General features: G+C 46.6%; 1 protein-coding gene across 1 annotated transcript in view; it reads right to left on the reverse strand.

Annotated features, from left to right (window-relative positions):
* Positions 1-225: 225 nt before the first annotated feature.
* BCO1 (beta-carotene oxygenase 1) overlaps positions 226-20,340 on the reverse strand; it is a 36,241-nt gene continuing 16,126 nt past the window's right edge. Inside the window, exons 6-11 of the mRNA XM_036441575.2 lie at positions 19,848-20,068; positions 16,799-17,056; positions 9,117-9,222; positions 3,988-4,085; positions 2,461-2,572; positions 226-627 (exon numbers count right to left, since the gene is read on the reverse strand). Of these exons, the coding sequence (XP_036297468.1) occupies positions 389-627; positions 2,461-2,572; positions 3,988-4,085; positions 9,117-9,222; positions 16,799-17,056; positions 19,848-20,068 (1,034 nt within the window). The 3' untranslated portion in view covers positions 226-388. The remainder of the gene's footprint in view (positions 628-2,460; positions 2,573-3,987; positions 4,086-9,116; positions 9,223-16,798; positions 17,057-19,847; positions 20,069-20,340) is intronic.

Here is a 20,340-nt window from a genome sequence, read left to right on the forward strand (position 1 = left end):
AGAGAAATGTCAATGTGAGAGAAACACATTGATTGGTTGCCTCCTGCACACACCGACCAGCTCCTGGGCCAAGGAGGAGTCTGCAACCAAGGTATGTGCCCTTGTCTGCAGTCAAACCTGGGACCTTTCTATCTACTGAGCCAAACTGGCTAGGACGAAAAGGGGCTTTCTTAGAAGTGCTAGAGCTATCAATAAATATTTGATCAATGCTCAAACATGGTTTTCATGGCCAAAATGAAATGAAAGAAAGATACTGATGAGCTCTACCTCCAAACCTTTGTCTCAAAGCAAAGACTGAAAGAATAAACACCAAATGAAAGGAAGGACCGACCCTTCACCCAGAGGGGGAATCACACCTGTGTCCCTTGGAGCCTACCCATGGGGCTGCTCACGCCTGTCCTGTCTGCGAGGCCACGGGGCAGTCTGAAGCCCTGTCCTGAACTTCTTTGGGAAGGGCCTGCTTCCTTGTGTCCCAGTCTGTGTCCGGGATGAATAACCCGTGGAGATCCAGGTGCATGTCCACATCAACATATGCGCGAGCTAGTTCTGCAAAATTTTTGGCATCCAAAATAAGCAGAAAAGGCAGCTTTTGGGGATCAGAAGAGACCATGGTCATTAGGAGAATTCCTTTGGGGAAACAAAAAGAGACACTTAGTAAAAGTGCAGCCTTGAATCTCCTCCAGTTGGAGGGACGAGCTTCTCAGCTATGTCTTCCCATCCTCTATGAATGTCAGTATCTATCAAAACAGAAGGAAAGTGAATTTTATATTCTGTGTGAGCAGAAGAGAAAGAACTAGGACTCAGGAGACCTGCTTCCAACCCTGGGTAGGCTAGTCCCTTTACCTCTCTGAACCTCAGTCTCTTCATTGGTAGAGTGAGATAATGTCCCTGCCCCAACAGGCTTGCTTAAGAGGATCGCTTGCATGATGAATTATAAAAGCACTTTGTAAATTACTGCAGGTGTTGCAGAATGGCTATTTCCCTACTATTTAGAAACTGACTATAGAGAATTGGTTTCGATGTTGCATTTAGGCTAACATGCGTCACTTGGCTAAATTCAGACTAGTTACACTCAAATCCATATGAATGAGCCCAATCCACCTCAACGCAGCCTCAGTTTCCCCCTCTGTACAATGAGAACATTTTAAGCACTCATTCTCAAGGAACAGAGGGTTAAAAATAATGCACATAACATAAACTTCCAGCAAACATTCGTACTTCGTCCCAGGGCCTCTCAGGTTTCAGAGCCATAATTGAAGTCAGATCGGCTTGGTCTCAAATCCTATCTCTATAGGCATTGGGCGTGTGACTGTGGGCAAGTTACTTCATTCTCTTGGCCTCTCCTTTGGTGAAATGAAGACAATGCTACTTCCTGCCCATGGGGAAAATGCATGGGACACACTCTCATAGCCTCAGCAGGAGGTGGTACCCTCAACCCCCAACCTCAGAGATGACAGTGACACGGGGTCCCCAGCTGGGCACCATGCCATGCATGATCAGTAGGTAGAAAACCTCTCCCTTCTCACCTGAGGGAAGCAGCTGGCAGGCTCCATGGGGCAGCCCCACCCAGGGTTCTTTGTTACTCTCTTTGGCACCCTCATGGGTATAGGCAGGGCATTTCTGGGTCAAAGTCAGAATCAAGGAGGGAAAGGACCATCTGTCATGTGGAAATCCAGCAAAGCAAGGTGGGCCTCAAACACACATTTCTAGGTGCTCCTCCCCAGAAAGTTACATGAAGAACTCTGACCCTGCCGTGAAAGTGAATTTTAAAACCAAGGTTCTACACTCTGGGAAAGCATGGTGCTGCTCACTGGGAAGTGGGCTTTTGTGCAGCAAATAACTCAATGCTAGGAGGTGACTGCTAACCTGGGGCCAACCAGATAACAGACCCTCACCAAGGGACTTATATGGGAGCTTTAAGCCAGAGTCAGCTTGACCTCCAGAGGGGCTGAAGACCACAGTTATATGGCCAACCCCCTCCCACACTTCCCCACAGGCTCTGACACCAAGGCTCCGGGGAGTGTCCCTGGTGGGTGATACTCCATAAGTATTGTTGGCAGAAGGTGGCATCCATGACTTTCCAGAGAGAACAACTGAAGCTCTACGCATAGAACTCTCCTGGACGTGGCCCCATACACCTCTTCTCTTTCAATCTGCATCCTTTCGCTGAGATAAACCATAACCATGAGAGTAACAATTTTCAGTGTGTTCTGTGATTCCTTCTATTGAAACCAAAGATGGACTTGGGGACCACAAAACTTGAAGTTGATGTCAGAGATATGGGTGGTCTTGAGGACTCCCTAACCGTGCTGTTTTAGATTCATACAGGCTGGGGTTTCAAAGCACAGCTCCCCGAGTTGTGTGATGTGGGTGGGGCCACTGTCCCCAAATGATGTCTCTGTCTGAGGATGTGATCACAAGCAGAGTACAATGGGCGGGCTTCCCTTCCCCGAGTCTTACCGTCATCCTCCTCTTTGGCATCTGGTGTGGCCAGAAACACGGGTTCCGATGGCCAGTAGTGATCCTCTCCCCATCTTAAGGATGACTTTGTGAGAATGTCATATTTTATTATCTGCATATCCAAAGAGGAAAACATGGAGATAACTTGTTGGAAAGCATGCTTATAGTACAGAGAAAGAAAGCATGGGAGCCCCACAGAGAAAGGATTAAGCCCCTCCCATGTAGACTCCAAAATGACATCTTGGAGTCATGAAAGCAATGAGCTTCCTCCTCCAACTTGAAGCAACGGTCCTCCTGCCACCACATAGCTGACACTACACACGGAATTCTTTTCAAAACAAAAATCCTGAATTTATCTGGTGTTTGGTATCACATTGCAATTTTCCTATAGTTAAATAAGTTAACATATCCAATGCAAACATTTCATTGATTTTAGAGAGGAAGGGAGAGGAAGAGAGAGGTAGAAACATCAATGATGAGAGAGAATCATTGATTGGCTGCCTCTTGCATGCCCCCCTACTAGGGATCTAGTCAGCAACCTGGGCATGTGCCCTTGACAGAATTAAACCTGGGACCCTTGAGTCCACAGGCCAACACTCTATCCACTAAGCCAAATGAGCCAGGGCTCTAATGCAAACATTTTAAAGTATAATACAGCCCTGGCTGGTGTGGCTCAGTTAGTTGGGCATCACCCTTGGTACTGAAAGATTACTAGTTCAATTCCTGGTCAGGGCACATGCTCGTGCTGTGGGCTTGATCCCTAGTGGGGCTTGCAGGAGGCAGCTGACCAATGTTTTTCTCTCTCTCCCCCTCAACTTTTCCTCTCTTTCTGAAAATCAATAAAAAAATATTTTTAAAAAATAAAATAAAGTATAATACAATTCTTTTGTTGTTTTAAAAGTACAGATCACTGGACTTTTAATCACCAAGAGGCCAGTTTCCCTTATGGTATGGGGTTAGTGGGGAGTGATTGATGGTGGTGGTGGGGGGTTGTACATGTGTGTGGAAAATTAATTTTCTTAGTGTGTACTTTTCTATGTGTACATTTTTTCAAAGACTTCCCATTTATTGTTTAAAAAGAAGATAAAAGTGGTATCTGTACAGCACTTAACCTATTTCACAAATAGCAGTTTGAAAAAACACACAACTAAATCTTCCAAGTTTTAGCTATACCCTCCTTGCTTGAGAGACCCTGTATACTTCCTAATCCTTATTGCCTACTACCTTGTAACACATAGTTGGCATTCAAAAAACACGCCTGGAATAAAGAAATCAATGGATAAACTGCAGCCATGGCCTCTTTCCTGAGCTTCAGCCCACTAGGTATGGCTTTCTCCACGGGCTCATCATTGCTTCAAATGTATTTGGTTCCAAACTGACCTACTCTCTGACCTACCTCCTATCCCACAGGGGACCTCCCTCTTGCCCTCCATTTTCTAATCAAGGTCACCCAGTCTGAGAACCTGAGAACTCAGCTTTGTAGACAGATAGGACTGTTGCAAGCGGTGATTGACCAGGAATCAGTACCTTGTTTGGGTTGAGAGTCCTTTGAACGTCAAAACCAAAGATATACCGATATGGCTTCCCGTTGTGAGCAGCGTAATTGATCTGAGGCAGTTCTAAGCCTAGAAAGAATGACACAGCTTACAAAGGACCATTCTGAGAGCTGGAGCATCGCCTTTTGTGCAGGGCTGGGCACCCTCTTTACAAAAACGTCTCCCAGGCCAGCATCCCTGAACTCCATTCAGACCCTGGATTGGATCAGGATAGTCACCAGGCAGGGGCAAGGAACCTCTGATAATTATCCTGGCTCTAGTAGAAGATTCAGGAGCAAGGTACTTAAGTATATAAAAATCTTTAATTATCCAAGATAGAAATCAAAATAATTACATGATTAAAATCAGAAGCCACTGCAATTTTTTAAAGCTCTTATAAAAAAAAAGTACTCATGTGTGCGCACACGTGTGTGTGGGTGTGAAAAGAAACTTCTGAATCTGTGTAAAGGAGTGTCAATGGGGAATAATTAAATAAATCTGTCAAATTCATATAAGAACCTTATGTTAAGATAATATCTACAAATAATTTTAATAACATGGGAAAGTGTCCATATCATAAGATTAGTGTAAAAGGCTGATTATAGAATTATATCCACTATGCTAAAAAATAAAGAGAAAAGTTTAGAAGCATTGCTGGGGTGATAACTTCCTTCTAGTTTATGTTTCATATTGTACACTAGGTTTCTCATTTTGTGAAATTTTCATTGTACTTATTGCTTTTATAATTAAAAAAAACACCCTTAAAATGTTGTCTATGTAAATGTATATTGATATATGCCTGTGGTGTCAAATTAAATTTCCAAGGCTGTATACAAAAATGAAAGTTCCCCTCTGATGAAATATGCCAGGTAGTTGGAGCCAACTGCTGATGGAAATATAATGTCCAAGAAAAGAGGAAGCAGGCATGGGCACAGCTGCCACAGAAAGGCCTCCTGAGAAGGACCAAGGCATAAATGCTTCTCAGGCTCACTGAGGAGTAAAAGGAATGGATTCCTGAGGAGGGAAGATGTATAATCTTACAGGCGAGTAACCATGAAACTTCCAAGAGACAGGTCATGATGAACGCGAGGAGGAGGGACCCCTCACACACTTAAATCAGAAAAAGATGTCCAAAGCCCAGCTGGTGTGGCTCAGTGATTGAGCATCAACCTCTGTACCAGGAGGTCATGGTTCAATTCCCCGTCAGGGCATATGCCTGGGTTGCAGGCTTGATTCCCTAGAAGGTGGCATGCAGGAAGCAGCCGATCAATGATACTCTCGCATTATCGATGTTTCTATTTCTCTCTCCCTCTATCTTCCTCTATGAAATCAATAAAAATCAATATAAGAACCTAGTAACTACCGGAGGCTGACCAACCAGAATTCAGTGCTGGACCCGCCCTCAAGCAAGCGGTTAAGGGTAATCAGGTAGGCAGACCAACAGTTAGGGGTGATCAGGTAGGCAGGCAAGTGGTTAGGAGAGATCAGGTAGGCAGACAGCCCCTCACAGGGCTGGCCTTGCCCCCAAGCAAGTGGTTAGCGGCAATCAGGCAGGCAGGCAGAGTGGTTCAGGGTAATCAGGTAGGCAGACCAGAGGTTAGGGGTGATCAGGCAAGCAGTTAGGGACAATAAGATAGGCAGATGGCCCCTTACAGGGCTAGCCCTGCCCCCCAGCAAAGAAAGAAGGAGTCTCAGGCCAGCCAAGCCATTGCACCCCAGCCTGTCGCCTGCAGAGGGAGGCCACTGGTGGCAGGGGATGGGGGCAGTGCTGTACCAATGGCAAGTAGTGGCAGTGGTGGGGGTGGGGCCAGCTGCCTGCAGCCCAGGGAAGGAAAGCCCAGATAGACCCTGATCTCAGGCCAAGCCTAGGGACCCTACCCAAGAGGTCCCAGATTGTGAAAGTGTGAAGGCCAGGCTCAGGGACTCCCCACCAAGTGCATGAATTTTCATGCACCAGGCCTCTAGTATATATATATCCTATCTAATAAAAGAGTAATATGCAAATTGACCATCACTCCAAGACACAAGATGGCCACTCCATGTGGTCAAAGATGGCTGGCCCCATGTGGACACAGATGGCCACCACAAGATGGCTGGCAGGGGAGGGCAGTTGTGGGCAGTTGGAGGTGACCAGGTTGCAGAGGATGACCATTGGGGAGACCAGGCCAGCAAGAGAGGACCATTGTGGGGGGACCCAGGCCTGCAAGGGAGGGCAGTTGAGGGGATTAGGCCTGCAGAAGGTCAGTTTGGGAGGGCCAGGCCTGCAGGGAAGGACAATTGGGAGGGACCCAGGTCTGTAGGAGAGGGCAGTGGGGGGGGGAGGGCTAGGCCTGCAGGGGAGGGCAGTGTGGGCGATCAGGCCAGCACAGAGGGCAGTTAGGGGTGACTGGAACAGCAGAGGAGGGCAGCTGGGAGAGACCAGACCTGCAGCGAAGAACAGCTGGGGGGACCACTGCAGGAGAGGACAGTTAGGAGTGACCAGACTGGTAGGGAAAGGCAATTAGAGGTGACCAGGATGGCAGGAGAGGGCAGTTAGGGGCAATTGGGCCAGCCGGGGAGCAGTTAGGTGTCGATCAGGCTGGCAGTGGAGTGGTTAGGGGGTGATCAAACTGGCAGGCAGAAGCAGTTAGGAGCAATCAGGCAGAGGCAGGTGAGCAGTTTGGAGCCAGCAGTCCTGGATTGTGAGAGGGATGTTCAATTGCCCATTTAGGCCCCGTCCCATGGGATTGGGCTTAAATGGGCAGTCGGACATCCCTCAAGGAGTCCCAGATTGGAGAGGGTGCAGACTGGGCTGAGATTGGAAAGAGTGCACTGCCCCCTGCCCCTGCCCTGTGCCCAAATTTTGTGCACAGGGACACACACACACACATATATATATATATATATATATATATATATATATATATATATATATAATCATAGTCAACCCTAAAGTAAGCCTGAAACTTCCCATCATGCTCCTGCGCCCCTCAATCCTTATCTGGGACTCCATTCCCCCACACTGTAAATGGCCAACCGCAGGCACTTGGTTAAGTAAAGTCTGACTCATCCCAGTAAATTCTGCATGGCTATTAAAGCCACGTTTTTTAAGAAGAAGCCATTTCAGAACATTCCAGATAGTATAGTATAGTACACATTCCTGAAAGTATAAATGCAGAGGTTAAGAGTCAAAGAAACCTGGGTGCAGATCCTGGCTTTGCTGCCTGTTACCATGTTGTCCTCAGCTTTGCTATCCACAGTTCTAAAAGGAGGAGAGGATGTGCTGGAGTTGTTCTAATAATAACGGCTACATCTCTCTGACTCTCAGCCCCTCATGTATGAACCCATTGAATGTGGATGACAACAGGATGAAGTACTGGGATGAAAGAACAGCTGAGCAGCTCCTAGAAGAGGGCCTGGCATCCGCCAAGCAGTCCTTACACAAGAGAGACAACTGGATTATGAGGGATTTATTTATTGTCATACTTTTCAGTATTGCCCACAGTTGCTACAATAAACAGGAATTCTCAGAAACAAAAGAACTATAATGTTTTAAGTCTCCATCTCCCACATCACATGGTGGATGAGAAGAAATGGAAGTTGGTGCCTTAAGAATTAGAAATAGGCCCTAGCTGGTTTGGATCTGTGGATAGAGTGTCAGACTGCAGACTGAAGGGTCCTGGGTTTGATTCTGGTTAAGAGCACATGTCCGGGTTGCAGGCTTAAGCCCCAGTGCGGGGTATGGTGGAGGCAGCTTATCAATGATTCTCTCTCATTATTGATGTTTCTATCTATTTTTCCCTCTCCCTTCCTCTGAAATCAATAAAAATATGTACTTTTTAAAAAGAATTAGAAATGGCCCTGGCCAATTTTCTCAATGGTTAGAGTGTTAACTTGTGGATGGAAGGGTCATGGGTTCAATTCCCCATCAAGGGCAGTTGGTTCAACACTGGCCCTGGTTGGGGCATGAGCGGGAGGCAACCAATCAATGTGTCTCTCTCACATCACTGTTTTTCTCTCTATATATATACTTTCTTTCTCTCTGCTTCCCTCATCCTTCCCTTTCACTCTCTCCAAAAATCAATGGGGAAGAAAATATCTTCATTTTTTGGTGAGGATTTAAAATATATTTTTTAAAGAATTAGAAAATGAGATCTGTATTTTCACTTTTAAAGACTCTAAGAGTCTGGGGTGCCACACAGAACTGGTTGTTGGATCCATGGGACACTGTTTACAAAACTGATTGTTAGTGGTCAAATTTGAGGTCATCCTAGGAGAGTCCCCAGGCTGGCACTCTTACAGAGCTTGGACTTGGCATGGGGCAGCCACCTGGGGAGCCAGGCCTTGCCACACCCAGAGTATCCTGGGCAAGCCCATTCACTACGAACTCAAGTATTGAGCTTAGACCCAGACTTTTGTCACATGGTGATAACACTGAGCACAAAAGCATTGTCCCCACTCCATGGACTTGTTATATCCCAGGGCAGAGGTTCTCAATCAGGACCATGGTGCCCCCCGCCCCCCAATGGAGACTGGCAATGTCCGGGCATGTTTATGCTTGTTCCATTTCAGGGTGGGGGTCCTACTGGCATCTGGTAGGTCAAGGCTTGGGATGTGGCTCAACATCCTACAATGCTCAAGATGGCCCCACCACAAAGAATGACCAGCCCCAAGTATCAGGAGTGCCAGGTGGAGGAGTCCTGCTCTAGTGGGTGTGACTTCTATTCAAGGGGTTTTTGTTGTGTGTATAGCTCAACCTTTTTCTGAGGCCTGGTTGGCTCCTCTGTGACATGCTGACAGTACCTGTTATGTGGGGTATCGTGAATGTGTAGAGGTAGGGATCCAAATGTGCCGTGCCTGTTAGTCCGCGTTCAGTATAGCACAGCATTTGTGGGGGGCAGTCATGAAAGTTACCAGGTCCAGTGACCACGCAGGGCCTTCCTGGGTGGGGTTTGAGGACACATGAAAGACAACTGTCCCCAAATGCTTTGCACTGGGGCATCCCAAAGAGCCTTCCTCTTTGTCTCTTGTCTGTGCATAGCATCTCAGAATCAGAAGGAGGTATTTATTACCCAAAGAGGCCTGTGGGGCTTTATGAAATTCTGCTCTCCCCTAAACACAGGGATAGAGGATGTAGCTTACCTTCACAGAGCAGCTCTGGTTCGCAGTAGACTTGGTCATCTTTCTCCTTCAGGGCTCTTGCTGTTGTAGTTGACAGTTTGATTAAATTTGAGCCCACTTCCGCATTCTGAAAGAATCAATTTTCCAACAAAAATAAAAACTTGTTAATCAGGAACAAGGAAGCATTTGTTTTACTGTGTACATTAAAAAAAAATGCTTCTAGACTGTCAAACTACAGCAGGGAGGGTAGGGAGATCTGGGGGAGATAGTAGATCAACCGAAGGACTTGTATACATGCATATAAGTACAACCAATGGACACAAAACTCTGGGGAGGGAGGGTATGTATGGGAAGGGGGGCAATGTTAAAATATGTACACAGATAATAATTTAATAAAAAATGTAAAAAAAATGCTTCTGTGTATGTCATCTTACTATGTCCTCACATTACTCACAGGAAGCAGCTATGGCATAAACAGGTATTCTCAGTTAAAAATACGGATTGGCGATTGTAAGTGACTCCTCCAAGATCGGATAACTGGTAGGTGGTAGGGCGGGGGCCACTAAAACCATGGCTCTTTTTTTCTACCGTGGGCCACCTTATCCCTCACAGGTGAAATTAATGTACTTTTTAAACACTGGATGATTCACCTGTAAAAGGCTGCATCAGTCATTAAAAGATTGTTTATAAAGAGTTCATAATAACATGGGAAGTGCTCATGATAGAATACTGAGTGAAAAGAGCAGCAGAGTAAATTGCATACGCAGCGTGACCTCAGCCAGCTAAAATAATTACCTTGAAAAGAGCCTGGGGAGAAATAGACCAAATATTAACAATATAGCAGGCAGTGACAGTATGGAGACCTTAATTTCTTTTTCCATGTTTATCTATATCTTTAGTATATTCTCCTGTGAAAATGTATCATGGCTGAAAATAAAATAAACATGCAATAAAATTTACTTGGGGAAAAAGATATCAATCAAGGACATTCCTTGGTCTCAGGTTTCAATCAGACTTTAATCAGTGCTTTACTGCCATATTTGTAACCCAGGAGAGGGATTTAACACAATTGATTGAATATTTATTGAGCATTTACCACTCCCTGTTTCTCCACATACTAGTTATGGGACCTTGAGTAAGTTACTTAGTATCTCTGAAATTCAGTGTTTTCACTTATATAATGTAGTAGGAATACGCATTATAGGAATGGTATATGTGTCTCCGAATTATTGTGCAGATTAAATAATCCATGCAAATAATTTAAAGAGAGCCTGGTTGGCAGAAAGTGCTAGATAATTAGCTGCTAATGATTATATGACTGTTGTATTATTACCAATACTAGTGGCCCGGTGCACAAAATTCATGCACTTGAGAAGAGGTGTCCCCCACAGGCCTATACCCAATCACAATGTGGGAGCTCTGCAATCTATCACCCCAAAGAGGTAGGCCTCCTCGATGGGGATTGACCCAAAGCAGTAGGCTGGAACCGGGGTCCCGCCTCTGAGGCAAGCATGAGGCTGTGGGACTCCTGGCAGAAGCCCTGTGGAGCAGCTGTCAGGACCTGCCCCCAAGCCCTGCACACAGCATTAAGCCCCGCCCACCCTGGTGATGAATTGTGACAGCGTGACGACCACCCAGGCTTTTATTAGTATAGATTACTCCTACTACTACATTAATACCATTACCACTGGGAGAGAATGAGAAACAAGCCCCTGCCTTGTTTACTGGGGAAAATTATTATTATGGTTGACAGAGTTTACTGGGGAAAATTATTATTATGGTTGACTTTTCATTTAAACTTTTCTCTACTTTCCAAATTTTCCAAAATGGGCTTTTATAGTGAAAACAAACCTATTTGAACAATAGCTGCTTTTGGCTGGGAAGGAGAGAAAATTTACTGCATCCTAGCTATTAAAATGCAGGGGCCCTTCAAGACATTTTTAGTTCAATCCCTTAATTTACAGAAGACCAAACTGTGGCCCAGAAAAGGAAAGTGGTTTGTCCAAGGTCACACAGCGAGAAGCAGGGCCTGAGCCCAGACCTTTATCTGGCGATTCTTCTACTCAGAAGCAAGAGCACTGCAGGCAGAGGACAAAGCAGGTGCAAAGGCCCAGAGGCTGGCCCGTTCCCATCCTGCAGGTCTCAATTCAACGTCTCTTCCCCAACAACTCAATCTGCAGTGTCTCTGAGGTGTGTGTCCCAACCTGCAATTATCTCTTTAGGGAGCTGCTTTCTTCTTTTATGATCTTTCCCTATGAAGACCTGGACCAGATTTTGGTCAGTGCATGGCACATACCTCCTAGGGAGTAACTGCTGAATAAATGAGTGAATACATGACTCAGAAAGCTTTCCTTTTAACTATCAAGGGGCAAAACGTGCTTTGCTGAATGGTTGTAAGAATGAAATGTGATAAAGTGTATTAAAAAGTCACTTAGCATCCAGCACATCTACGGTTTCTTAGAAACAAAAGCTCTGGATGCCTCCACCTGTGATGCACAACAAATTGGTGGGAGGCCCCTCCTGGTGACTTGCTAGTCACATGACAGCAATAGGCCTCTTGTGCATGTCCTGGGCTTGATTCTTAGGGAGTTGATCTGCAGAGCCGTCTTAGAACTCCAGCCTGAAACTGGTCAGACTGGTTGAGGGATAAACTGAATTTTTCCACACACAGCACTAATGAACATGACTCGGCTGCTTTCGGTGGCCAACATGCTCAGCTTTGGGAAGAAATGGCTTTCCAGCCAGAATGCAACAAAATTCTGCGAGCTTACTTTGAAATCCCTACATTCAAGGGGGAGAAGAAGTCATCTCAGTAATTCCCCCAATCGCTGACTTTGGAGTTCAGCAGCCCTGGGTGTGAAACGTGACTCCACAGCTTTCTCTGTGAACTTTCTCAGCCTCCCTGAGCCCGCTTCCTCGCTTCACTTCCTCGTTTGTAAAATTGGGGGGGAAGAGGGGGAGAACCACTCGTAATTTTTTTGGACTGGTTCTTTTGACATGTGTCTGAGGATAATGGCTAGGATTAAGTTAAATAATGGTTATAAAAATACCTGGTCCAGGGCCAGACCTATCATAATTAGTAACTGGGAGCCAGGCAGACATGCATTCAAATCCCACTGACAATTCTGCGATGTCAGGCAGGTGGCTCTCATCTGTAGTCATGGGATAATGAATCACTCGGAGGGCTGTCATCAAGATGAGGTGAGAGGCATGCAAAGCATGTAACCACCCCTAAAACTGCAGGACCCCAATGAGAATGAGGCCCACCAACCCCAGGTCTACACATAGCAAATGGTTAAGTAAAAGACCATTTTTTCCTCTGCCTTGGCACACGAACCTTCACAATGTTGTGGACTGGTGCTGTCCAATACGGCAATAACTAGCTACCCATGTGGCTCTTTACATTTAATGTTTAATTGAAATTTAAAAAAAAATTAAATTCAGTTCCTCAGCTGCACTGGCCACATTTCAATAGCACATGTGGCTAGTGGCTAGTGGCTACTGCGTTGGGTGGACAAATAAGTGTTCCTTCACTGTAGCAGGTTCCATTGCAGGGTGCTGGTCCTGAATTTAGAATTCTAAGAACTCCTGGCATTCGGAGCTGGAGTAGGGTAGCGGAACAAGGGCCAGCTTCTAGGCCTGGGTTCTCTGCCTCTGCCCCTTTTCTTCCCACTGCATGGATGCCCCAGCCAGCACAACCAAGCCAGCAGCCAGCCCTGGCCACTGTGTGGGCCTGAGGAGGACTGGAGCAGGTGCTGCAAGCAGGCTGGGGCTATTGGGGCAGGAAATTCAGGGATCAAGGGTAGCCAGTTCATGGTTTGGGTGGGGGAGGGTCCCTCTGGGTGGGCAAAACTCCACAACCCTTTAATTCCTCACACTGGGGAGTGGGGAGAAAGGAAACTGCTGGAGAAAGGCCAGATCAGGGCCCCCCAAACTGCCCAGGCCAGAGTAGGGTTCCCTCTTGCTGAGGTCTAAGAGCAGAAAAGTCATCATAACACAGGGCTTAGTATACAGTGAACTCAGTGGTGGCTGTCTTATAATACTGGGTCATTTTTGCATTTGGAGAAAAAAACAACAACAATAAACAAACCAACTGAACCACTCTTTCTAGGTCCAAGACATCTACCCTCCTCCCACCCCCTGCCCGTGATGGCCCCTGTGTGTGGATGACTGCCAGGAGGGAAGTCAGTGTTTACGAATCCATCTGCAGGACAAGGGCAGGGCACCTGCAGGGACTGTCTGCACACGCCCACACCCCTCCCGGGCCAGCCCTGCCTTTCACAATCCCCACGCCACTCTACATAAACAGGCCTCCCCTTCCTTTGACCCCAGCAGGCCCAAATACAAGAGAATCTAGGGCAGCTAGGAGGTCCCAGATTTCTGAATATTTCACCATTCCCATTCTACAAGGAAATGTCCCAAGTGCTAAAGGAAGACCTTGATTCATGTTTTCATTCATTCATTAAAAAATATTTAAGGGCTTAATGAGAACTCTCTGAATGCCAAAAACTTTAATGGGATAAACTGCTGACAAAACAGAGTCCTGGCTCTCTTAGAGCTTCAACAGGAAGAGGTGACTGAACAAGTTCATTACAAAGAGCTGCAGGTGCCATCTGAGTGTACAAACTCATCTGAGGGGAATAAGGACCCTGACACCTGCAGGAAGACCAGGAATTTGCTTCCCAGATGCAAATTAGTATCCACTGTGGGCTCTGAGACCATGCCTACCCCTGGACCCCACTTCTGGAGGGTCTGGGCTGAGGCCCAGCAGGAGTGGATGTGGTCTCAGAGCCCCTAGGTAAGTCCGACCTGCAGCCAAGACTGGAGTGGAGATCTGATGGGAAGAGAATGGGGTTGCAGGCAGAAGGGACAGGGATGTGAGAAGGCCCCAGAATGAAGGGCATTAGAGAAAGAGTGGCATCGCCTGCAGTTCTTCCCTAATAAGCCTTTGGATGGGATGGAATTAGAGCTGCTGGATCTGGGCATGAAGGCCACGTGCTCCTGCTTGATTTCCAGATCACAATACGCAGGCGGGGCGACTTGAAAGTGAAGCAAGAAGACATTTTTTAAGGGACAATAAATAGCAATTAGAAAGCGTGGCCAGAGCTACCCATCCCAGACTCACTCTTCTTTGCAAGTTTCATAGCAGCAGATGGCTCACTCGGCGCCTTTTAAAAATACACATGCTAAACTTCTTAGCTTGGTTCCAAGGAAGCAAATCATTTTCGAGCGTGATAAAAGGTCATAAAATACTGTGGTGTGTGGGCAGTGGGAGGGAGTCTTTCCTTTCTGTCTTTTCCCCAGACTGAGGCCAACATGAGGTGGGGGCGGGGCCTCGGGACTTGCCACCTGTGAGCTTTGTGACACCCCCCCCCCCCCATTGCTTCCTGGAACCAGGAGCTGCGGTTTGAGGCCCTGCACCGAGGCCCTGCCCAGAGCAAGGGGCACAGAGGGCGGTGGCTCATGTGAAGAATATGTGGGACACAGCCAGTTCATTCAATATCCCCGGGGAGAAAGCTACATCCTTTTTCTCTTTCAAGCTTTCTGACAGGTCAAGGAGCAAGTTAGGTGCCACTAAGTCTTTAACAGGTGATACATGTTGGAACTTTCTTATTAATGAAGGCAGTAAGTCTTGGCAAGCAACAATTTCTGGTTAGTGCATAAGACCTCTGCTTTATTTCCTTTTTTTTTTTTTTTTTTTTTTTTTTTTTTTTTTTTTAATGCTCAAGATCACCTGCTATTTGCAGCAAGGAAGGTGGCTTTCCATTGGGTAGTGATAGGTTTTTCTTTCAACAGTGGATGATTTAAACAAACAGGTGACTTGTATATGTTAAATAGAGGTGATAGGAAATAGGGTATAAATCACAACATCACAACAGAGATATGCAGATGGAGACAGGAACAACAAACATACCTGGTGTTTAAATGCAGGCCCTGCTCCCTGGTTGGGAGCTGCCTAAACTCCAGCACTGAGGAGCCTGGCAGTAAGAGTGGGACAGGTTCCCTGGGTGCTGTGGGAGTGTCCTCTACTCCTCAGGCCTGCAGAGCCCCAAGAGGCATCAGGGGGCCCCATCGGGGGTTCTTTCCAGTTGTACCCCTTACCGGCCATAAGGATGGGGTTTAGAGACAGGCTGGTGCAGATAACAACCTTGGCTCTGTGACCTTGGGCACATTCTTTAACATCTCTGAGCCTCAGCTTCCTCATCAATTAAATGAGTCTAACATAAGGACCTCTTCCACAAGTTGTTTGGATCACTAAGTGAGGTAAGGAAAAAGAAAACGCTTAGCAAAGTACCTGGCATATGGAGTGCAGCTAGTAAATATGAGCCATCAAAATTGAATTGAAATGAATTTGGCTTCATTTAAATTAATTAAGTCATGAAGTCAGTGAGTTCTGGAGCCAGAAGCCTCTGTAGCCTCCAAATCAAGTCCAGAACTCTGGCAGCATCACCCTAATTAAGGCTAACATCTGATCTAGTGGCCATTTTTAATGCAAGAACAGTACCATTCAACAGCAGGGCACTGGGTAGGCAAACAATGTTGAATCCCTGCCATAGGCTGACAGAAAAATAGCAAAACGATGTTGTAGAAGAACATTTAATGTCATGGAAAGATATTTAGATATACAAATAGGTGGGAAAAGCGGTACACAAAAGAGAATGTACATATTCAGCCATGTATGGACACATACTACAACACAGATGAACCTTGAAAACATGATGCTGAGTGAAAGAAGCCAGTCACAGGAAACCACCCCTGTATGATCCATTTCTATGAAATGTCTGAGAAACACATCCTCAGAGATAGGAAGTAGATTAGTGGTTGCCTAGGGCAGGGGGATGGAGAGATTTGAGAGGTGTTATGATTAAGGGGTATGAGATTTCTTCTGGGAGTAATAAACATGTTTTAAAATTGATTGTTGTAATAGTTGAACAACTCTGTGAATATACTAAATGCCATTGAATTATACAGTTTAAATGGGTGAAAATGGGTAAATTATATGGCATGTGAATTATATCTCAATAAAGCAATTAACCCTAGCTGGTTTAGCTCAGTGGATAGAGCAACAGCCTGTGGACTAAAGGGTCCCAGGTTCAATTCTGGTCAAGGGAACATGACTGAATGTCAGGCTCAATTCCATTGTGGGGCATACAGAAGGCAGCCAATCAATGATTCTCTCTCATCATTGATGTTTCTATCTTTCTCTCTGTCTTCTCTGAAATCAATAAAAAAAATATTTAAAATAAACAAACAAATAAATAAAGCAGATAAAAGTATGTACAGTGTGATTTCCTTTTGTAAAATTAAATCACACTGTACATAATTTTAATCACTTGATCATGATATATCAATATGTATATAGTATATATAATATACATATATCAATTATGTACACACATATATATCAATCAATGTGTCTGTCTATATAGCTAGTTAGCTATGGAAAGAGAGAGAGGAGGGGACTTGAAGGGACAATACAAATATATCTACAAGGGGTTTATGGGGGATTTCTTTCCTTTTTACTTAATCTATATTTTCTAGTTTCTACTATGACTATCTACTAACTATGGGGAAATAAGGAAAACCTTTTTCTGTCTCTCTTTAAGAACAGCTCATTTTAGATTTCAGTGTCAACCAACTTAGCTTCCTACCTGGTACTCATGTTTTCCCAGGAATAAAACGGCCTTCCTTCAAGCCATTACCTTGTCCATGTAGAGGGGCACGGCGAACCTCTTGAGGGTGGGGAAAGGGATGATCTTGGCGTTCCCTTCTAAGCCTTCTTTCAGGTTGCTCAAGTAGAACCACTGGTACAGGCTATTGTCCTCATAGGCTATGACATCAAACAGAAGGCAGCCGTCCTCTTCGTAGGCGTTGACGTGATGAAAGACCACCATAGGGTCCGTGTAAAACTTGATGGACACAGGCTTCCCAGTCCTTTGGTTGACAATGTTAATGTAAGTCTGAAAGAAGAGACAGACCCAGTGGTCAGCTCCCCCTCTGCTGGCCCAGCGCGGTGGCATCAGGTACGGGACAAGACCCAGCCCTGCCATCTACTGGCTCATACTCTGAGTGTCCCTTCCCCCTTCCAGCCTTGTGTCCCACTCCAGAGTGCCAGCCTTGCAGAAGCACTGAGTATGTGGGGCTGTCACTTGCATGTCTAGGATCATTTCTTTCCCACAGAGAGGAAGTTTGTGGGCCAAGGCTTCTGTATCCCCAGGACAGTGTGTGTGGGAGGCCCCAGAGGGTGCACTGTTTCCCCTCCTTCACTTGGTTGTGATTCCAGGTGGGCGGCAACATGGCAGCTCCCTGGAAATGGCTGAGTTGGAGAGAACTGGCGAGGTGCCAGACCTCCAGGGCTTTCCAGCCTTCATCCACAGCCAGAGCCCCTAACACTCTGAAACCACACCTTCCCTTTTGGGTACCCTCTCCAATCTGCACCACAGAGCCTGTTACAGGGATGTGGTTGCCACAGCAACACCCCTGCCCTGGAGGGCTGAGTGACCTGGTTCTAGCTAAGGATCCCACATGGGTAGCTGCTCATGAGGCTGCTGCACACACTCTGGGTGTCACGAGGCGGTGTCACCCTGGGTGGTAATTAGCCATATCTGTAGCCCCAGTTACCTAATCCAAAGGGAAGGGGGTGGTGGTTCTATCTTTTGGCAGCTCTGGCCCAATCACCCTCCTCCTGAAAAGGAGGGAGGGACCACTCTGGGCTGATTTTTCACCACCTCCTCCCTGCTTGTTTGCTTGTCTCTCACCTTTCTCAGAACCAAGCTTTAAATGTTGGGCAGGGTGCAGAGGAGGAAAGCTTTGATAGCATGGTGGTGGGAGTCAGTAGGAGAATGAGTACAGGGGTAACCCAATCCCTGGGTCTTTCAGAAAGTTCTCTTCTAAATGTATTCCAAAGTTCTCCCAGGGCTCTCAGCCTGCCATCCAGGGCAAGGGGATCCCCTGGGGCCTCAGGGTGGAGGCACAAAGGGCCCTGCAGCTCCTGCCAGTGGGATGCTCCTCAGGTGTTTGAGGATTTTTTTATTTTTGGTATGAGCACCCTCTAAGGAAGCAGTCTTCATTTGCATTTTAAGAGAGTAAACTCATAAATGAAAGTCACTGCAGACAACACTGTCAACAAAGGTTGACAAAAAGCTAAGCCCCTTTTTAATTGACATCCTAGGAGAAAGTCAGAGACATGGGGAGGCAGAACAATGGAATGCACTCAAGAGACTACCTGTGATGCAACCTATGAGTAAACAATGTGGCCTAACTTTGCCATTTCCAAGAAGTGCCTAGGGATTTAACTGGCTCCTCTGCCGGCCCCTTGCCTCACTCACTCATCCCACAAATATTTATAGACAATTTATCAGGAACTAGAGAGACAGAATAAAACCAAGCCCCTGCTTTCCTGCAGTTTATATTTCAGTTGGAGTGAGGCCAGCAGCCCATGATCAAATATATCCTCTGTCAGGGGGGTTTGATGATGAGTGCTACTGAGAAAAGTGAAGCCGGCCCAGGGATGGAGAAGCCTGGGGAAGGGTCTGTTGTAGACGAGTTCACCAAGGAAGACCTTGAGGTCAGAGGGCTGGAGCTAAGACCTGGAGTAGTTTTTTTTTCAGGAGGAAGCCATGGGGGGAAGAATATTCCAGGGGATAGAAAACCCAAAGGTGCTGAGGCAAGAATGTGTGTGGCTGGTTTGAGATACAGGAGGAGGTGGAGTGAGCAAGGGAGCCACGGGTTGGGATGAGATATAAAGGGTGTTACAGGCCAAAGAGTGAGGCATTTGGATCTTACTCCAAGGAATATGGAAAATTACTGGAAGGTCTTAGTAGAGGAGGGACCACACCTAAGCCCTTTGTTCCTTTGAACACCCCACTCTCTTCCCCAAGAAGAGCGATGGGCCTTAAAGAGATGGGGACACACATGTTTGTATATGTACATAAAGATGTGTGTGGTATGTGGAAAGAGGAGCAGAAGGATGTCAAATGGATATGGTAGTTCTCTCTGGAAAGGGCAATGGTTGGGGGGAGGAGTGGGGACGATGTGGGAAGGGGCCTGATAGGTTGGTTTTTATACTTCTATATTATTTGAATGACATGGAACCACTTGATATATTTCACAAGTAACAGCAGCAAAAAACCCCCCCCACATGTACATGCATACATATAGACATACACACATGCATACACGTATACACATGTGAAGACATGTATACACATCATACCTACATGGACACACACACATGCATTCACATATACATACTTTGTGCACCCAGGTGTCTCTACCCGGAAGGCGTTTCTGTTGTTCTGGCAGAACCCTGTCATTATGATGTCTGAACAATCTATGGCCCCTCTCCCCTGACATTGCACAGTGGCTGCAGGGGTGCTGAAAAGGCCTTGTCAATAACAGCGGAGGCTGAAGGAGCCCAGATATTGGTTAGGACTGAGGTGAGTGGGGACTGCAAGGAGGCTACCTTGTCCAAGGTCACACACCCTTTCAGGACAGTCTTCTCTACTGACTTATTGATATGGGGCTATAAAAGCCTGGCACCCTTGCCCTAACTCAGGACCTCTCTGAAGGACCACCCTAAGTTCAGAACTCTCTGGAAGGTTGGCTGATGCCCCCCGGAAATGTTGTACGGTGGCTTACTTCTTTCTTTCCTAAGAAGCCTCCTCAGAGCTGACCTTTGTCTCAGTGTCCAGGGACACCTCGCTCTGGCCGTCCTCATGCTGCCTGTCCTCAGGCCCAGCCAGGGCTTACCTTGTCCTCCCCGTGGAAAACCAGGCAAGAAGCCCAGCTCATTCCCCGGATGTACGCAGTTGCCATCTTGAGAATATCCAGCTTGAAGGGCTGCTCGAGGAAAATGATGTAGTTCTCGGTGACACTGAAGCTGTGGCAGTAGCTCGGGGAGAAGAGGGAGCGGGAGGGGATGGAGCAGATGACCTCCGTGTGCTCCAGGGGGCTCATCCTCTTTGTCCTGTCTGGAGAAAAGCAAGCCTCAGGCGCCAAGCAGGGCCTGGCTGCCCGGACCACAGCACCATCACCTATAGCAGAGCTCCTCAAAGCGAGGAAAGCAGGTGAAGGGGGTGCTGCCTCGCTGATGCGGGGCACAAGCCCACCCCACTCGGAGACCTGCTTCTGCAAGCTGAAGACAGTGAACCACAATCAGACCTCTGGGCCAGGGTTCCACAACCACAACCCGAGGTTTAACCCGGCTCCACCTGCTTTTGGATGAAGGTTTATTTGAAACCCA

Source organism: Pipistrellus kuhlii, unplaced genomic scaffold (genome assembly GCF_014108245.1).
Source record: "Pipistrellus kuhlii isolate mPipKuh1 unplaced genomic scaffold, mPipKuh1.p scaffold_m20_p_17, whole genome shotgun sequence".
Lineage (NCBI taxonomy): Eukaryota > Metazoa > Chordata > Mammalia > Chiroptera > Vespertilionidae > Pipistrellus > Pipistrellus kuhlii.